We start from the raw sequence: 17458 nt of genomic DNA on the forward strand, positions 1-17458 counted from the left end.
GGTCGGGATACCGACAGCGAGGGAGCTTTTGGGCGCCGGCGTTTTCGCTTGATGACTGGGGGGCCGTTAGCGCTCCTTTAGTGTGTGAGCGTGTGAGCATTTCGGACGTACAAGTATGAAGACCTGTGCATCGGTGTATGGAGTAGCAAGCATACAAGTACAAGGCAGATTTAACTTGAATGCCAGGAGTGTCAAACCCCCCCAGACGACGCTAGCTTTGCATGCTTTCCGTATCGAAATCCATCATTCATTGAACCCACCGTTCATGGACGGAGAACACCCAGTTGGGGTAATAGCTCGATAGAGCGGGCGTTGTTTCTGCATGACAGGACAGGGTTACACGATTCGGGTGCTATCTTTGCAGTGCTTCATACTCGTACATCTACTAGAGCCCAATTTGCTTACCCCTCCATGTTATATCGAATGTCATATTAGTGCCAACCAGCGAGCATTTTGTCACCATGAAGAGACGAGTGTACGTAGAAGAGTATCAATAGTGTCGGTTTTTCTGATGACGCCGATAATATCTGTGAGTCTATATGCCGACAAAGGGACTATGAGCTATCTTTGGCGTATCAGTAGATCCATGCATCTTCTATCTTGACTTCAGTCGGCAGACAATATATCCAATGCCAAGACCGCTACCCCAAAGCATGCTTTTATAAATCTTACGGCACTTGTAAAGAACAGGGATAGACGGACATAGAGCTTTGAATAGGTATAGTAAGCGCGCAAAACATGTTCATTCTGCATTTATGATATGTGATGGTGGATGAACTCGCGCCTGTGGACTTTGCTGCCGTCATAAACGCGAGAAGCGAAGTGCATGTCCAATCTTGTAAGCATGGGTGAATAAGTTCAGTCCATCGTATGCTTTGATAAAGAATATTGTGTCTTGATTCATCTTGCTTGGAAAGGGTCAAGTAACAAGTATTCCTCTCTCATATCATGAGCAATTTCATCTCCCGGTGGAATTAAAGATTTTGATGTCCATAAGTAGCGCCTATATGTCAAGTCCGGAGTCAAGCGTTGTACAACCATGAACTGATGTTATTGAGACGCCTGGATTTGCCCATAGCTTTAGCAGCCGAATATAACCAAAGCTGTAATATTTGCTTCAATTACCACCAAAAAGGCCTACCTTAGCAGTATTCATTTTCTCCTACATTATATATACCTTGTATATGCTATTTTACTTGTGGCATCGAATGTGAGATAATATTTGAAGTCAATATAGGTAGCTACAACCGATCTCAACCATTCTTGCGACTCATTGAGAACTTGTTTAAGCTCTGGCTTGTTTGCTTTATACACGGCATCTTATTTGTCATACACCGGATACAACTACAGGCCTCAACCGCAAACAAAAATAAAAGCGAAATGTAGCAGTGTGAATAAAGAATTAAATTGATGCTTCTAGCAAATAGTTACCGCCCAGCCACACTGGCATATGTCAAAGTCCTCAGGCATGGTAATCGTGAGACTCAGAGAAAACATGAGAATGTCATTCCCATTGCTCGCTGCATGATCCGCGCAATGCATATTCAACTAAAAATTGATTCTCTTGTTATTATCATTGTAAATGATCTCTACAGTTCTGCAGAGAAGTAAGACTTGTAGGAAAAGAAAAGTTGGCGGTGATTTCACTAGACTTGTTTCTTTGTGCGGCGGTACAACACACACACGAGCATCATCACTAGTAACAAATACGTATCTGATCTGGATAGTCTAATTAGCGTACATGGCCCCGGTCAATACTCTTTGGAATTAAAATGACTCTTTTCTGTTGCCTCGCGAGACTTCAATTATACCTGAATGGAAGAGACAGCAAAGACTACAGGGTTGGTAGAGCGCAGGGTTAGTCTGCCCAAGTACACTAGTGTTTTGATGGGGAAAACTGCCAAGTTGCAAATCAATGGATCTAGTCTCCATGATCTGGGCTGGGCTTCCGGATTTTCGGTTTCCCGAGGTGAGTGAAGGGGGACATCAGATTGGCCTACATAGGGCCGTTTATTTAATCCTGGCTAAGCTAGGCCAAGGACCGCACGCTTGAACGAATGCGTACTAACATTGATATATATTCGGGATCAACATTGGATACATGTAGCAACAGCAAATTCTTAGCCTTGTCCAAGGCTCACGCCCCTTTCATTGGGAAGACATGTCAGCAGACAGATCGCCGATGGCAGTAAGCACACCCACTGGTGGTTAGCAAGGTACCCGTATTATACGACACGTTCGTGCATACGCCAAGTGAAGCGAATAGCATGGCCTTTGACAACTAGTAAAAGCTTCGGCATTGAGACCTTGCCAACTGTATGTAGAGTTGGGCGATTAAACAGCGGGCGACACTTTTACCATCATTTCCACATCAAGACAAGCCGTCGATTTCACGATAAGGAAATTTGGAAACAAGGACAAATCCGACGGCAAAAGCAATTGATGATCTCGGGCACCACTACGGGGACTTTACCGGGCACCACTCCGGGGATAGTATTGTGACAAGTCGACTTGATTGCATTTGGCACCCCTAGTGCCGCAGTCCGCTTGTTATCGGACTCATTTCCAACTGGTCCGTTTGCTGTATGATGTCTCGGCGCAATTGGTTGATTCCTTGCAGGAAACCGTATCGCGTCATGCACCGTTGGCTCCTCGGCGACCATTTGCGTGAACCATGTCATATCATATGTAGTATATGAGAGGCAGCCCAAGAACCCCAAAGTATAACAAGATTACTCATAGTAATCTGACAGCGCCCAGGGGTATGCCTTTTGCCGCATAAACTAGCACCATGAAAGAAGAGGTTAGTAATTACTTTGGAGCTGATTCTAGTAGACTTGTCAAGTCCGGCAGCTAGCATGGCAGGGCTTAGAGTGATCTTCGGGCGACAAATTGAGTTATACATACGCAGTGGGAGCGACTATCATATATCATTCTCCTCGCTGTAACTTTCTCTTGCGGCAAGTGATTTGAACTAAACGGCGATTGAATTGCCCTGGGGAGTCAAAATTACGCAGTCTCGAGGTCAACCAAATAGCCGTTTCAGGTGATTGCTGTTGGATGCAAGATGACTGCAGCGTTCGCCGGGCGTTTGACTTCATCGTATATTAACGTGTAGAATCATCAAGGGGTATGTCGAACTCGTGGATATCCTACGTGGGGTTTGCTACGCATGGGAGTCTTGCGAGAGAAGGGTTGGTCTCATTCTCAGATGAGAACAGGCTTTGTGTGATTTTGAGTACGTTGCTTTAACTCTGTTAGTTGTCAATGTCATTAGCAACTCTTAAAACTTACAGTGTACGTATGGTGGGAGCCTTAAGGCGTCTACCATAGTTTGGCAATATGAAGATTCACGGATGATATTTATGATAGCACGTAAAGAAAGGGTATAGGTATGTTTGATGAATATGAGATCGCCGAGTTCGCATGCAAAGTTGTGTGCAAGTAGGCCAGTCGGATGAACAAATGGTGGAAAATAAGCATTGGTATCTCATTAAGCAGCGGAGGATATAACTCCAGTTGTCATCTTCATGAGTGTATCGAAGAAGTTCGGTAGAATATATATAGAGAGAGTATATGCTGAGAATGAGGCGCAACCAGCGAGTTAGATGGGATGCTATGTGATAAAATGCAAGTGAGTGGCTGCGATATTCCATTTCCCGACAGTCTATTTAGACACCTGGCAGCTATGACGTCCAAGACTGAAGTCAATGAGCGAGGTGACATAGATGGCTAAACGTCGCTTTCATCATGAATTCTTCTTTTTTCGGCTAAGAACTCACATATCATTATTTAAAGCCATGTGTTTTATGTAGAGTCTACGTTTTGTAAATCAGCGATGAGCGATGGTCACAGACTGCAGATTAGCGAGAATTAAGCCTCCAGAATGTCAAGACACTACTAGTTGAGTCTATCAAGGCATGCGTACCTTGCTGTTTATAGATACAACTCCATAAGGTAGATATCCGTTCAATAGCTTTGATCTGTAGTCGTCAATAGTTTACTCGCCTTCATGAATGTTTGGTCTCGTGCCCACTTGTACTCGTGTACATGTGCAGAGGTACTCAATAATGTCCCCTAAGCAGCCACATTTAGTTTATTTTACTGCTTAAATGGAAAAGAAGCTTCGAAGCAAGTCTCTAGTTGCATTCGACACCTCTTCTTTTACCGCATTCATGGGATTCCGACCTTCTGGTATATGAGCCTACACGCCGCCACCATTAGTATTTCCCATCTCATATCCGTACAGTCATTGGAACTGTTCCAGCGACTAATGCCGCTAAAGTAGGCCCAACAGGCGTTCGGAGAATCGGGCCTCTGCTCCGGCGCGACTCTCCCGAGGCCTCTACTGCACGAGTTGCGCCTTGGCTGCCGGCCTCGGCCTAGCGCTTCGTTGTCATCACCACCATGTCGTCGAGATTCCCAAACGGCTGCTGCAAATAGCCAGAGCAGCTCTCGCTCTGCTTCGAACCGCACCGCCCTGGCATGCCTGCTGAATCCTGTTGCTCGCCCGGCGGCCCCATCCAACGGTCTGCAGAAGCGTCGCCATGGGCTCTGTGCAACCGCCTACGAAGCCGTGCCACAACTGCCGTCGGCAGAGGCTCCGATGTGATCGGTCGTACCCACACTGCAACAAGTGTGCCGCCTCGGGCAAGGAGTGTCTCGGCTATGGGAAGCTGTTCCGCTGGACGGGCGCCATCGCCAGCCGCGGCAAGCTGGCCGGCCGCACGTCGAGCGCGCCTGTAGCGGCTGAGGCCGAGGACGGGAGCGATAGATTTGCTGATGAAGTAGATGCTGATAGAGAACTGGATGCTGAGGCCGGGACAGAGGCCGGGACAGAGGCCGGGACAGAGGTCGGGACAGAGCCCCCGTCGCCGGCGCTGGCGGTGGCAAAGGTGCGCTCCAGGAGGAGCTCGTCCATGTCTGCCCGAGTCTCTATAATCCCATGGAATGGCCATTACGGGAGAAGAATGTCGGCCGATGCAGAAATACCACTGCCCACGCCTTTGCCCAGGTCTCCCCATGCCAAACCAAGCAGTCCTTGGGTGCTGGCCGACCCTCTGTTCCAGGATCTGAACCAGTCTGACCGGTTCTATCTCAACTACTGTGCGTTCAAGTCGGACCCTGTCTCTTCTTTCCAGCTTATATTGTGTGGGAGTCTTGACTAACACGTCACTTGCAGTCACAACCCGCCTGTGCAAAGACCTAGTGTCCACCGACGGGCCAGAGTGCAATCCTTTCCGCAGCCTTATACCGCTAACCCGTGCTCATCCACTGCTGCAGCACATCATCGTCGCGGCCTCGGCGGCTCACATGTCCAACTTGATAACCATGGGTTTGCCATATGATGACAGCGGCCTCGTAGCTGCAAATCAGAGCGCGGCTTCGAAAAAGGCACTCGACGATGCGCTGGTCGCCAAGCACACCGCGTTGCGGCTAATGTCTGCTGCCATTCAGAACCTCGATACAATGAATGGCGATGTCGTGCTTGCAGCCTCGCTCTTCTTCATCAACGTAGAGTTGATTGAGTCTGGAAAGCATGGTTGGAGAGCGCATCTCGAAGGAGCGGCAAAAATCATGTCCTTCATACAGCTCACCCAAGCGTGGGATAGCTCGTTACGGGACTACCTCCTCTCGGACTGCTTTATGTGAGCCCTCTCCTTCATTTTCTTTCTCATGCTCTCATCCATTGCATTGTCATCGCATGAACAATATCTTCATTTGCTGACTGCCATTTGCAGCTACTTTATCCTCGCCTCGGCATTTATGCCAACACGATACGCCACGTCTTTGAGCTTTGAGTATTCACAGATTCCCTTTGTGCTTGGCAAGACGGTTGCGAATAGCTACTTGTGCTGCCCGCCAGAACTGATGGAAATCTTGCACACTGCCTCCCAGCTTTCGAACAACGCAGTTGACGATCAGCCCAACGAGGAAATCACTCTGGCTGCTACAGAGCTGGTCAAACGCGCTCAAGCCTATGACATCTATGGGTGGGCTCGCGACACGGCAAAAGTCCTGTCTTTATCAAATGAGTCGATGCAAAGCCGCATGCACGCAGGATCAGCTCATCGCTTGGCTGCTTGTATATACATTTTGCAAGCCGTACCGTCTGTCGGAGAGAGACTCGGCCCAGAATTTGTGACTTTCCTCACTGATGATTTGCTGGCACACCTGAATATGATTCCTGTAGAAGACCCCAACTTCAAGGCCACAACGTGGCCAACCTTTATCATTGGTGCAGAGACTAGGAACCCAGAACGACAGAAGCATATCATGGAAAGACTACGGATAATGACGACAGTATGTCCATGGGGCTTCATCCATACCGCCATGGAGACGCTCCAAGTTATCTGGAACCTAGCGGCAGAGGAAAGGGGGTCGAAGAGTTGGGTCCAGACGCTCAGAGACCCAGAAATGAACTTTTTAATCGTTTGAGAGTCGGCCTCTGTCGCAGAATCGAGAGAAGACAATTGAGAGCATGAGCTAAGGATGGTACATTATTGGAGGGTTCTTTCAACATCAGTTCAGCCACACTACCCAAGATCCTTTCATCATTTTTCTTCATATTGCTGCCTATCAATCCAATCTATGACGGCTTAAACTAGGGCAACAAGGTTAGCATCACCCCACCTCATAGCTTTCAGCTGTTCCCGGATGACTCATCGTGAAAGAGGTAGACTTGGCATCACTCATTATATATCTCTACTGTCTTGGACCAAGCTTGTTGCAGCTCTTTTACACCGATACAGGGACATTTTGAACTAGTTAAACCAAAGCATGGAACCTATGTGGCCGGATTTGCTACTACCTACCTCACCATCACGGCGATGCCTTGATCGCTTCAGCCTCCTTGATGAGGAAGGCACGGATGGTTTGGTAGCGTTCTGGCCGTTGCTTGAACATATACTTAGCCAATCAGTCAATACCTTGGCTCAGCTTATAGATGTACTCGATACCATCGCTCATGTGAACAGTGGCTCTTCTGGGACAGCAAATGACTATGGATTACTCAGGGAAGCTGTGGAGCAGCACAGCGATACATTCTTCTCACGATTATGGCCAACTATTGTCCATATAGCTCTGATGCTACCTGATTTGTTTCCGGCACGAAAGATTCCTGTACTGCAACCAGGGGAGAAACTATGTCTTACAACGAAGGAAGTCTCATGCCTTGTGGCTCACCAGTTTCTCTGCACATATCAACTTCCTCCCTGGCGGGAAGGACATCACGACTTTAGCATTTGGTATGGATCTGGACAGCGGCATCCGCAAGCAGTACGAATGTATCTCACGGCGCTCTTTTCATATTTTGACGAATTCTGTGCAGAGTCACGGATGAGGAACGTCGGAGCCTCTCTTGATGGCCATGTCGAATTCTCTTTACATACTTTCGACGGTCCGGAAACCTGTTTAGCGTGGAAATTGGATCAATCTCGGTTGATGAGACTGATCGTTGTCCATCTGGAAAAATTCAGCACCGAGCCACAGGAAGCTGCCTACCAAGGGCACAGTGGCGCAGCTGTGGTCTCTGCTAATAAGGATATCGGTTTTGGACAGTCAGCGACTCAAGAGGAGTTATACGTAGGTAACTGCCCCGAGGCTTGTCCCGCAGTGCTGTTTACACCCACGCTGCAAGATAACCAAGTGCTTGTTATTCATGGGGCACGCCCTATGCTGAGAATCTTTGGTCAGCGTCGTGATATTGTTTGGGAGAAACTTGTGTCAGGGGAGAAGCAAGGAGGTCGAATGCTGCTTATGGACGCGCTGGAGCTTGACGAAGCAGAAAGCTCTACAATGTTACCTGATCTGAAACAGGAAAACCTCACACGAGAGATTCGAAAGGCGTATACGGCGTATTCATCATGGTCAGATGGTGCGAATCCGATTGTGTGGACGGGACTATGGGGCTGTGGTGCCTTTAACGGCGACCCGGCTACTAAAGCAATTTTGATGTGGATGGCAGCTTCATTGGCCGGTAAAGAGCTGCGATTGCTCGTTGATGCTTCTCAGAAAGATTTTGGTGTAAAATTTGGACAGTTTATCGAAAGAGTTCAGGGGGCTTGGACTGTAAAGGATCTTTATAATTGTTTGAAAGCCATACCCGAGGGAATTGGGCGTTGGGAAACAATGGATTGGTTACTTGAAAATGTATCTGAGCGTTTGTAGGGGTAATGATACCATGATACGATACTATAACGCTATATCTTGCTGATATCACATTGAATAGTAAATGTCTGCCAAGTAAGTACCAAGAAACGATATTCTTGTGTCTCATTATAACTGGAAGTTATCCATCTCAGTACTATATTCAGTATACTCAGATATATAGCACCAGCTAACAGTTTCACTATGTCAAACGGTATTTCTTCGCTAGCTTCTAATAACATTCCCTTCTATTGGCTTTACCGAATAGCCCATGGCAGCCATTGGGCTGGTCGACGCATTTTTTTTTTAATTGGTCGCGGATACTTGACAGTACTGTCTTCTTGTTCCGCAACAACATTTATGTTGCAGATGACATAATAATCAAGCCGTGTTCGTGATGAATGTCACTTCTAATACTACTAGGTAGAAGATGTCTCTTTATAATTCGTCCAAAGAGCTGTTCATTGTGCCTTGATTGGCTCTCATCAAATTCAAATCATAGTTTAGCTTATCAAATTGTATTGTGACACTTATGTCTTTATGCTGCGGAAAAGTCTCTTGACGAGGACCTATCTGTATAGAGCTTGCTAAATACGGCACAGAAAGTTATTGAGATAACCTGTGGTTTCTTTCTCAAATCGCGACTTTGTTCGAGCTATATGAGTATTCTAGGGGCTCAATTAAAAGCTTCGTGGCTTGAATTGGGACTCTATTTTAAGATGGATAGAATTACAAGTGATGTCTGTCAGTATATTGTTGCTACATAGAATACGCCATATCTCGACTAGTTGATAGAAGTGCAGGCTGATACAGTCGATTATTTAACATCTTAATCTTGGGAGGTCTGATGCATAGAGATGCACATGTATAATAGACTACGTAGCTTGATACTTTCCTTTTGACTCAGTATGAAACGTTCCACAATGAACCCAATGCATTGCTTACTGACGTAATTCAATGAAAATATTCTATGGAGCTCTAATTAGCTCAGATTAATAATGACTACGAGAACAGAAGATATTTCAGCGCATAGTAGGGAGTATGAAGCAAAACAGTACTCCAGATGCAGTGTATTTCGACCTACTTGCTTGCTATGTAAAAAGTACTCTCAATCAAGTAATTCCTAATACTAGCCTTGTATTCTCTCTAGGCGAAACTTAGGCCGAATGACATACGCGACTCTTACCATGTAGCAGTCAGCGCTGCAGTAATCATTTAGAGGAAGACGATATATGCAAGTCTTCGCAACGTGCCCCCTGCGTCATACATTGCAGAAGCTTGTGAGTTGTAACTCACCGCTACTAAATTTGAAACTCACATTCCGACGTCTCTCTGCTAGTACTTGCACTCAGCCTAACAGGTAGGCACTGCTTCGCAATTGGGCGTCACACTTTGCAAATCCTTGCCGTAGTTGCATTAGCCCCCAACGCGTCCCTTCTCAGGCTCAGGATCTATTATAGCTTGGCTGCATTAAAAAGTTAAGCTAGGTAATGAATGACAACAACGAAGACGCCCAATGACACACACCACATACTGCCCTTGCGTTTTTTCAATCCTTGAGAGAATATAGATATGGTCTAGACCCAAGAGTTGTCCTTGTGACTGGTTGTATCTTGCATGAATGCCAAATACTAGTCTTTGTCTTGGACGCCTATACTGCACTGGGCGGGCTGAAATCTAACTTTGTGCAATCAGCCAAGTCCAGCGACAGCTCACCGAAAGGTCTAGAACCCAACCTCAGCTGCAGTGCTCATATGATTTAACAAATAGTAAGTATGCAGTAACAGCAAACTGCATGGCTACCTCAGCTTGCATGCATATATTTGGACGCCTTTCTTGGGTATTTTTGAGATGGATCAGTCTGAAGTAGTTGCCTTATTGCTCAGCAAACCCTAGTGAACAAAATGACCCTGATATCAGAGCTGTAATTTGATACCTGAAAGAATGTCTAGAAGTTGCACGTGGCCCAATGTTGTTGGGAGAAGAAAAAAGGTACATGAGTTGACTGCAGGGGTGATTGGGCAAATAGCTCCGCTAGGTAGCCTTGCTTGTTTGTTGACTCTGCCAATGGTTGGGCGTACTGTACCGTCGGGCTGAGATTGTTACTGTGGGGAAGACATGAATCAGATATCAATACCGACGTATATGAAATAATGAACAAAATAATTTCGTGAGCTATATGTGATGGAGAGTTTCCATGTGATGCTAATTGAGGGCAACAAAGCCAAGAGCACGGTATTGTATTGAGAATGAAAGCACGTAGGGCGATCGGACAATGTATCTTACAATTTCAATTAGCTACGAGTGTAAATTTTGTTTACAATCATTGAGTTACCTAATTGCTCATATAATAAGGAAATTGTCGTGTCTATTGAGTTTCTTGGATGTACAAGCATGCATATTATGCGGCAGAAGTTGTTTGATATCAATAGATTAGCATCTCACATAGGATATATATATATTCATGAAGATAGAAAGGCAACTTTTTCGTAACCAAGTCACGGCCGAGTTATACTTGACAAGCGTAGAACACACCGTGCCGATTAGTGATTCGAGAGATGTGCCCAAATCATAGAAGATGGGATGAAAATTGGATGACATGATATGAAATGCCAAATTTGATTTGACTCTTGCAAGCATGGCCAAAATTTAGAAGTTATAGGAGTATGTTGTTCATAATCTACATATAATCTTTTATACGCTTATGAACAACTCATATCGACTCAAAGCTCGACCTATACGAATTGCTTTTTCTTACAAAGTTGATACTTCTAGCTAATAAAAGAGTAGCATCACAGATGACTGACAATATACACAATTACAACAGCATGATCAAATATAACGTTATTAATTGCCATCAACATAATTAAGTGATACGCCTCTTGGCTCAACTTTTGTTTCCAAGTCTTTCAACCATCATATCGTAAGTTTCCCTAAACAAACAACAGGCACATTCTGTCAACAGCGTAGATGTAAACGACCCAGGCTGTCTGACTGAATCCCCTCTGCTATAGTTGCACTTGGTCCGCAAGCAATGCTTACTTCATCCTTCGACGCTGTATACGCTTTACCCACCAGTCTGTCGATTCATTTGAGAGCAAGTTGTAATCATGTCCACTTGGAGTCCACATCCTTGGCCGCCTTAGGCAGAATGTCAGAAAGGCAATCATTCACTAACCTGAATCGAGACAAAGTCCTACCATTCGTGAGGCTCACCAAGATTGCGGGAAAACGATAAACTACAGACGATTCTTAGTCGTGGAGTTCTCTCCACGGTGGATTATTCGCTATTATAATCGGCGGACAAATCGTGTGGTATTCGATACTACCACGTCTACTTCTTACTGCATGGATACCCAATATGCAAAGCTGACAACATTCGGCCATATCTCTATAATGATACTGCAAATGTTTTCCCAGATGGCAAATTCCCCTACACCGTATTTTTCCATCACGATGATTCAGCTACGATGGAAGAGCTAGATCCTAGAAAGACTGTTTCTACGACCATTTGAGTCTAGCTAGCCTCCTGAATGCCCATTAGGGCGACTTCAGCTCCAGCATCGGCCAAACTAGCCAAGGCAGCCATCTCAATATCACATATCATAGCTCGCAAGTGCTAAACGAGTCAAGTGCCCCCTGTATCAAATGACTGCTCAAGATGCCAACGCCGCCTCGCAGGCGTCAAAGGTCGCCTGATTTTTAGGTCTTGTAAGCCCGCATCCCACCTGAACTAGGTACAGTAAGAGACGTGGAAATGCTGACTGCAATTTTTAACCCTTCAAGCGAGACATGGAATCCTTATTTTTTTTTTCGGGCCACCCGGGGTGCTTTGACCTACTCAGCCACCTAATTACGACAAAAAAAAAAATGCCACTATATGCGCTCAAAGAGGCATCCTGGAGCACGCCCCAAGTAAGGCAACAAGAAAGGCGGGAATCGAGTCAGCAGCGTGGCAAGAGGATGTGAAAAAAATGTTTGTCTTCTCAATTTCGATCCTAGTCATGACATGCTCAAGATTTGAAATCAAAGGGATAATGAGATTTCAAGATGGATCTGCTCAGCCAAGTAGACAGGATTGAGGCAGCTTTCGGGATGCTTACATGTATGGCGGTGAAAGTTGCCTTTTGTCTTGAAAGGCTGCATATAATCGGCATATATGGTCTCGTGCCTAGATCTCTGGTGCATGTACTAGCTAGGTAGGCAGTTAGATCTAGATGACGTCAAAGGCATGTACATGTAAGCGGCACATACCTCTACTAAAAAGATGCAGAAAGAAGCTCCTTCATCCATTGGGCTCCGTACCAAGACACACTAATTACATTATTAGGCAGCCAAAGGCAAACTAACAGCCCAGCTGAACAGAGTTTGCCTCAAGACTAGTAGAATACGGGAGAAGCAATGTATGTTCAGCTGGCTGCCTCAATACTTTACCTGGGCGGCAATAGCAAGAGTCATGTAACCCGAAAGCTACGTATTGAGGCTGAGACCCGTAGCTTCCCGTCTCATCAGCTCTCATCTTTCGATACATTACGTGATACCGTAAAAGTGGCTGCAAGCATACCTTATATGTACCTAGGCACCCGACACACACTTCAAGCTGAGACAAATACAGACATGGCCGAGCCTGCCGCACGCAACGCCATCCCTGCGAGAGAAAAAGGCAACAAAGGCCTAGAGGGAATAAAGAAGATTCTCGACTCGTTCTCGATTATTCAACGGAACAAGTCGCTTCCCACAGCTCCTTCCATCGTGATACATCTGCAGAAAATCTCGTGTTCTTCCTCGAAATGGCTGCCCCACCACCTCTTCCCATGTACTTTGAGAACCTTTGCGCAAGGCAACCGAACTTGCAAAAAAAGGCAACCGCATTAGCGTACCCGCCCATCCGCACTGGCCCTGGGACAGGAACTCAAAGAACGTTCTCCGATCGTCCAACCAGGCAATCGATTGCGCGCAAACAGGCATTTGCGGATCGGTCCCCTTTTAGGCAGCACCGTGACAATATGGCCGATCTTGCCTGGCAGTTGTTTATGCAGCTACTTGCGTTCCAGGTAGTTCCACTGCAGCTTCTACTGCGGGAGGAGTTCTAAAACCGCTAAAAATAACTAGACACCATTTAGCTGAGCTGAGTTTACATTTGTTGCAGTTTGGCGTTACTTTCCCAAGATTTTCAGAAACGGCAGATTCAACGGCCCCCCCCCCTTGTGCCAAGACATGTTTTGTACTGTAAAGCTCCGTTTTACGCACATGCAAGCCACCGTGTGTGTGGCTGAATGTTGGCTCGGCCGCATGATGCCTGTTGCATTTGTTTTTTGATACCGAAACATCGGTTAGTTGATGGTATGAGGCATTTGAGTGACATACCATGGTGACAGTATCTTGCCCCTGCGTGGCCCAATTCCCCTCGTCCGAGGCCGGATGAGAGCTGTTATTATCCTGATTCTGTTCTAGATGATGCAGCCATTGGAAGTTTTCCCAAGAATTGAATTGGTCCATCCAGGTGATCTTTCAATGGCTCGGATGGTTGTACTATGTAGGGAATGTCAGACATGTCTCTCTTCAAGCCTTTCACAAAATCCCGCACCCACTTACTATTAGCTCTTTCAGAATGTCATGATACATCTACAAGACAAGTATGTAGGTGTGGCAGAAAGTTAGCCGGAAGCGTTCATCACTGCGTCGGCGAAAAGGTGGACGTGAGGGGAAAAGAGAGAAGCAGCCTCAGCCTGATTGCGGGGGTTCCATCCTTCCCTATATCAACGTTGATCATATATCATGAGTTGCCTCGCATAATGACTAGTATATATGAGGAATAGGTACATGTTCTGAGGACATCCTGATTCTACAAGTGTTGAGTTCTAGAAGCGTTGAGAGACTAAACTAGCAGTACATTACAAACTGCTGGGTACCCATCTGAACTTGTATACTTGCGTTTCGTGAATGCGCCTCATTATATTAAGACACCACACATGAAGAAGAACCATTTGCAATTGGTCAGCAAGATGCTAGGAACTGGACAAGGCTGCCACGCGGATTCCATGCCTATTTCAGTCCCCTTACTCCTCATTGGCCACGTGCAACCAGGAAGAGCACGACATGTCCCCATCGCCAATCAGATTTCAAAGCCGTGTAAACCTTGCTCACAGTCCATCTTGCAGAGTTGCACTCGTGCTAGTAGAGAAACTTTGATATTTGTTGATAGCATGTGAAAATACTTTATGAGATATGACAAGTAGAAGGAATCTATGGAACAAAGAAAAATAAATCCATCTAGTATTAGGCACTCTGGTTAATAGTGACAGGTGCATGTGTGAAATGTTGAATCCGTGATGATAATGTACACGAGTGAGGAATGTACAAAGAAAAAAAAAGACTATATTGAATGAATGAAAGAAATCATCTGGGAGGTTAGCACTTATGTATCTATGTCTGCGTTGAGACCCAACGCTCCTGGCGCCAGTGAACCGAAATCAAAGGGCTATGCAAGTCGTCAAAAAGCACCAAAACGCCAATATATGCATGTGAAGCAAATATATGAGATTCAATCTCCATGATGAGAAGCATCAGGGCTGTGTGAACTAGCCCCTAGGTCTACAATCTCCTTGGCACCCATAATTGGAGATCTAGCAGGGAAATCAATATCAAACTCCTCTGGTACAGTGAATTTGGCACTCTCTCCATCCCAGATGAGCCATCTCTTCAAAGAGGAAATCTGCTTTCCAATCCACAATATCCTTTCCTTCCTTGAATCTACCATAGAAGCTTGTTCAAAGTACTTCTCATCTTCTTCAACGGTTTCACCTGCAAACCATTTAAGTGGAAAGTATTCCTCCGTATATATCAAGCCTCGCATAGCATAATCTTCTGGTAGAGGCCGATAATGATCTTGGTTTTCTGCCCCAGGAAATACTTCGCTGTCCATGCGTGGTTCGAATTTGCATGATTGTTTCAGGTAATTCAGCATCGTTGCAATAAGCTTCCAGGGATACTTGTGCTCAATGAACTTTATAGCAGAAGGGAATTTAGATAAATGATGGAGGAATACCATCTGTGTATGAAGAAAGGGTAGTATATTCATATCCCCCCCACCGACGGATAACTATGTCAAGAGTTTGCACCGCAAATGAGAGTGATTGATGAAAGGCGTGTGTAGGAATTGCTTCCGGAGCAATCGGTTCTCCTGCGATATCCATATCGTCAGATCGCTTAGGGGTAATGGCCATTTTCAGGACATTGGAATCACTGCCGAACCCAAAGAGAGAGCATGTTATTGAAATTCCCATATAATATCCTGCCTCTAGCCAGCTTTTGGTTGTCCGAGCAATATGGCCATCCAACAGGGTTAAAAATTGCTCAGCTGCAGGTGCTAGTTCATGCTTTTCCTTTCCAGAGAAAAAGATAGCCAGAATTCGCACAAAGGCAAGATCAATTAGCTCCAATCGAGGTGGGCTTGAGCTCAGCACAGGATCAAATAACGTCATGACGCTTTCCCTGGCACTTAAAAACGGGATAGGGACGCAAAGAGATTTCGTGTAGTAGTAGGTTTGCTGCAGGGCGTTGGGGCGAGCGAGGATGGCTAGGTGATGATAGAGACGCCCTGTAGTCGGTAGTTTATCCGAAGCCTTGGAGTACCAATATCGGGATACTGCTGTCCAGGTCTCCCGGTCTCGGATGTCGTCGTCTTCAATGGCCATGCGATATCTTCCCAGATCTCCGAGGCATTCAATCCATGTGTCTTCAAATGCAGGCACAGTCTCATACAGGAGGGCCATCATGCTGTAAGCGATGTAGATGAAAGTAAGCATATGCTCCAGAGACTGCGGCAGTCTATGCCTTAGAAGCTCGAGGAATGAGTGAATTCCATGCCGCCACATGCGAGCTGGCATCGCGTACTTTGAAGCTAGTCGCCGCAGCGCCGGGCTGGCGGAAGGATGTTGGCTAGCGAGGAAAAAATCGTGATGTTCGTGAAGCAGTGTGCGATGTAGGGCGATGAGAGCTTGCCACTGCTCGTTATTGAGGGGTTGCGGGGAGTCTTTATTGGCTGATTGAGCGTTATCAACCTCAATACATTTGCTTTCGACCATGACAAGCCCGGCATATATACCCTTGACTTCGGCAACGAGCTGCTCTTGTGAGATTGGTCGAGTCTCTGGCTGGCGAATCATCTGCGACACTGAAGCATCTTCGGTGTACGATTCTTCCGGCTCTGCTTCTGCTTTTGGGCCTGGTTCTGATTCTGGTTCCTCCGCTTGTGGCTTTGACCATTGGCTAGAATGTTGTGTCTTTGCTTGAGCGGGCTTCAAGGCAGCACTGCCCGGATTCCAGAGCTGTCGATTACTAAGGCCCTTAGTCCCACGATCAAACTCCTTGTCATTTTCGGCTTGCTGCCTACGCCTGTGCCTCTGTGAAACTCGTGGTGTGGGCGAGTTACTAGGTGACCGCCTCTTCTTACTGTCCCTTTCATTATCAGAACCTTCTCTATCATGCAGATTCACATTATCAAGGTTCTGCTGGTCTTCTGATAAATCGTGGGCACCAGTTCCACCAGGTCTCTTCTTGGATCTCTTGGCTTGATCAACGTCTGAAAACTGAGGTCTTTTTGGGGGAAAAGAAAAACTAGGTTAGTGTACGTCGATGCACAGTCCAGTAGTTGGCCAACTCACTGTACTCTGGAAGACGCAAGCTTCATCTTCTCGAGAGCATCCAAAATATCCTTCTCCTCTTTAGGATGGTGTTCAGGATCTTCGCGCACATGCTGCTCAAAGCCAGCTTTTGTCGGTGGCTTTATGTCTTGCTGACAAAAGTCACAGGTGAGCTGCCGAGCTGTGCGCTGATAGTTCATCCAGTTCTTGGCAATGTCTAACTGGCGAGGCATGATAAAGGTATTCACAAAGTGATAACAAATAAGGTTGGTATCCGCAGCTACTGAGGCTGTTTCGTGCTAACCCATTGATAAGCGGTTCAAGGATCGCGAGAATACGTTGCGAGAGAACACGTCTTGTGAGAATGCCGCTTCGGCCGAGGCTGACGAGCTGAGAGAGGAGACTATTAAGGGCGCATCGGTTAGCGAACGCTCTAAGCTGCGATGTTGAGCCGTCATGGAGCAAAGTAAAGTGGCCGTGAATGGATGTCTGCAGAATGAAAAAAAAATCCCGGCGTTGGAGTGAAGCTAAGTAGGTTGGGGGAGCCCCCCACATGATGTTAGATAGGTACAAGTGCAACTCGCAGGGGTGGCGCTCCCTGTAGTGCAGCGCATGTAGCATGTAGGCCGCGAACCAGGTTAGCGGAGATGGTTGAGCCTCAAGGG

General features: G+C 46.3%; 4 protein-coding genes across 4 annotated transcripts; 2 read left to right on the top strand and 2 right to left on the bottom strand.

The window, feature by feature from the left end:
* Positions 1-4403: 4403 nt before the first annotated feature.
* On the top strand, positions 4404-6438 carry TrAtP1_012908 (uncharacterized protein; the record flags this gene model as incomplete). Its single annotated transcript, XM_066115714.1, has 3 exons — positions 4404-5106; positions 5183-5648; positions 5742-6438. Exons 1-3 carry the CDS (start codon positions 4548-4550, stop codon positions 6436-6438), a joined length of 1722 nt encoding a protein of 573 aa, XP_065971813.1. The 5' UTR covers positions 4404-4547.
* Positions 6439-7284: 846 nt separating this feature from the next.
* Positions 7285-8169, top strand: TrAtP1_012909 (uncharacterized protein; the record flags this gene model as incomplete). The annotated part of the gene is made up of 1 exon (XM_014088601.2): positions 7285-8169. The coding sequence occupies one exon, from the start codon at positions 7285-7287 to the stop codon at positions 8167-8169; it is 885 nt and encodes a 294-aa protein (XP_013944076.2).
* A 6523-nt stretch (positions 8170-14692) lies between these two features.
* Positions 14693-15115, bottom strand: TrAtP1_012910 (uncharacterized protein; the record flags this gene model as incomplete). The annotated part of the gene is made up of 1 exon (XM_066115715.1): positions 14693-15115. One exon carries the CDS (start codon positions 15113-15115, stop codon positions 14693-14695), a length of 423 nt encoding a protein of 140 aa, XP_065971814.1.
* A 58-nt stretch (positions 15116-15173) lies between these two features.
* Positions 15174-17026, bottom strand: TrAtP1_012911 (uncharacterized protein; the record flags this gene model as incomplete). Its single annotated transcript, XM_014088603.2, has 2 exons — positions 15174-16746; positions 16815-17026. 2 exons carry the CDS (start codon positions 17024-17026, stop codon positions 15174-15176), a joined length of 1785 nt encoding a protein of 594 aa, XP_013944078.2.
* Positions 17027-17458: the final 432 nt, after the last annotated feature.

This window comes from Trichoderma atroviride, chromosome 7 (assembly GCF_020647795.1).
Source record: "Trichoderma atroviride chromosome 7, complete sequence".
NCBI classification, from domain to species: domain Eukaryota; kingdom Fungi; phylum Ascomycota; class Sordariomycetes; order Hypocreales; family Hypocreaceae; genus Trichoderma; species Trichoderma atroviride.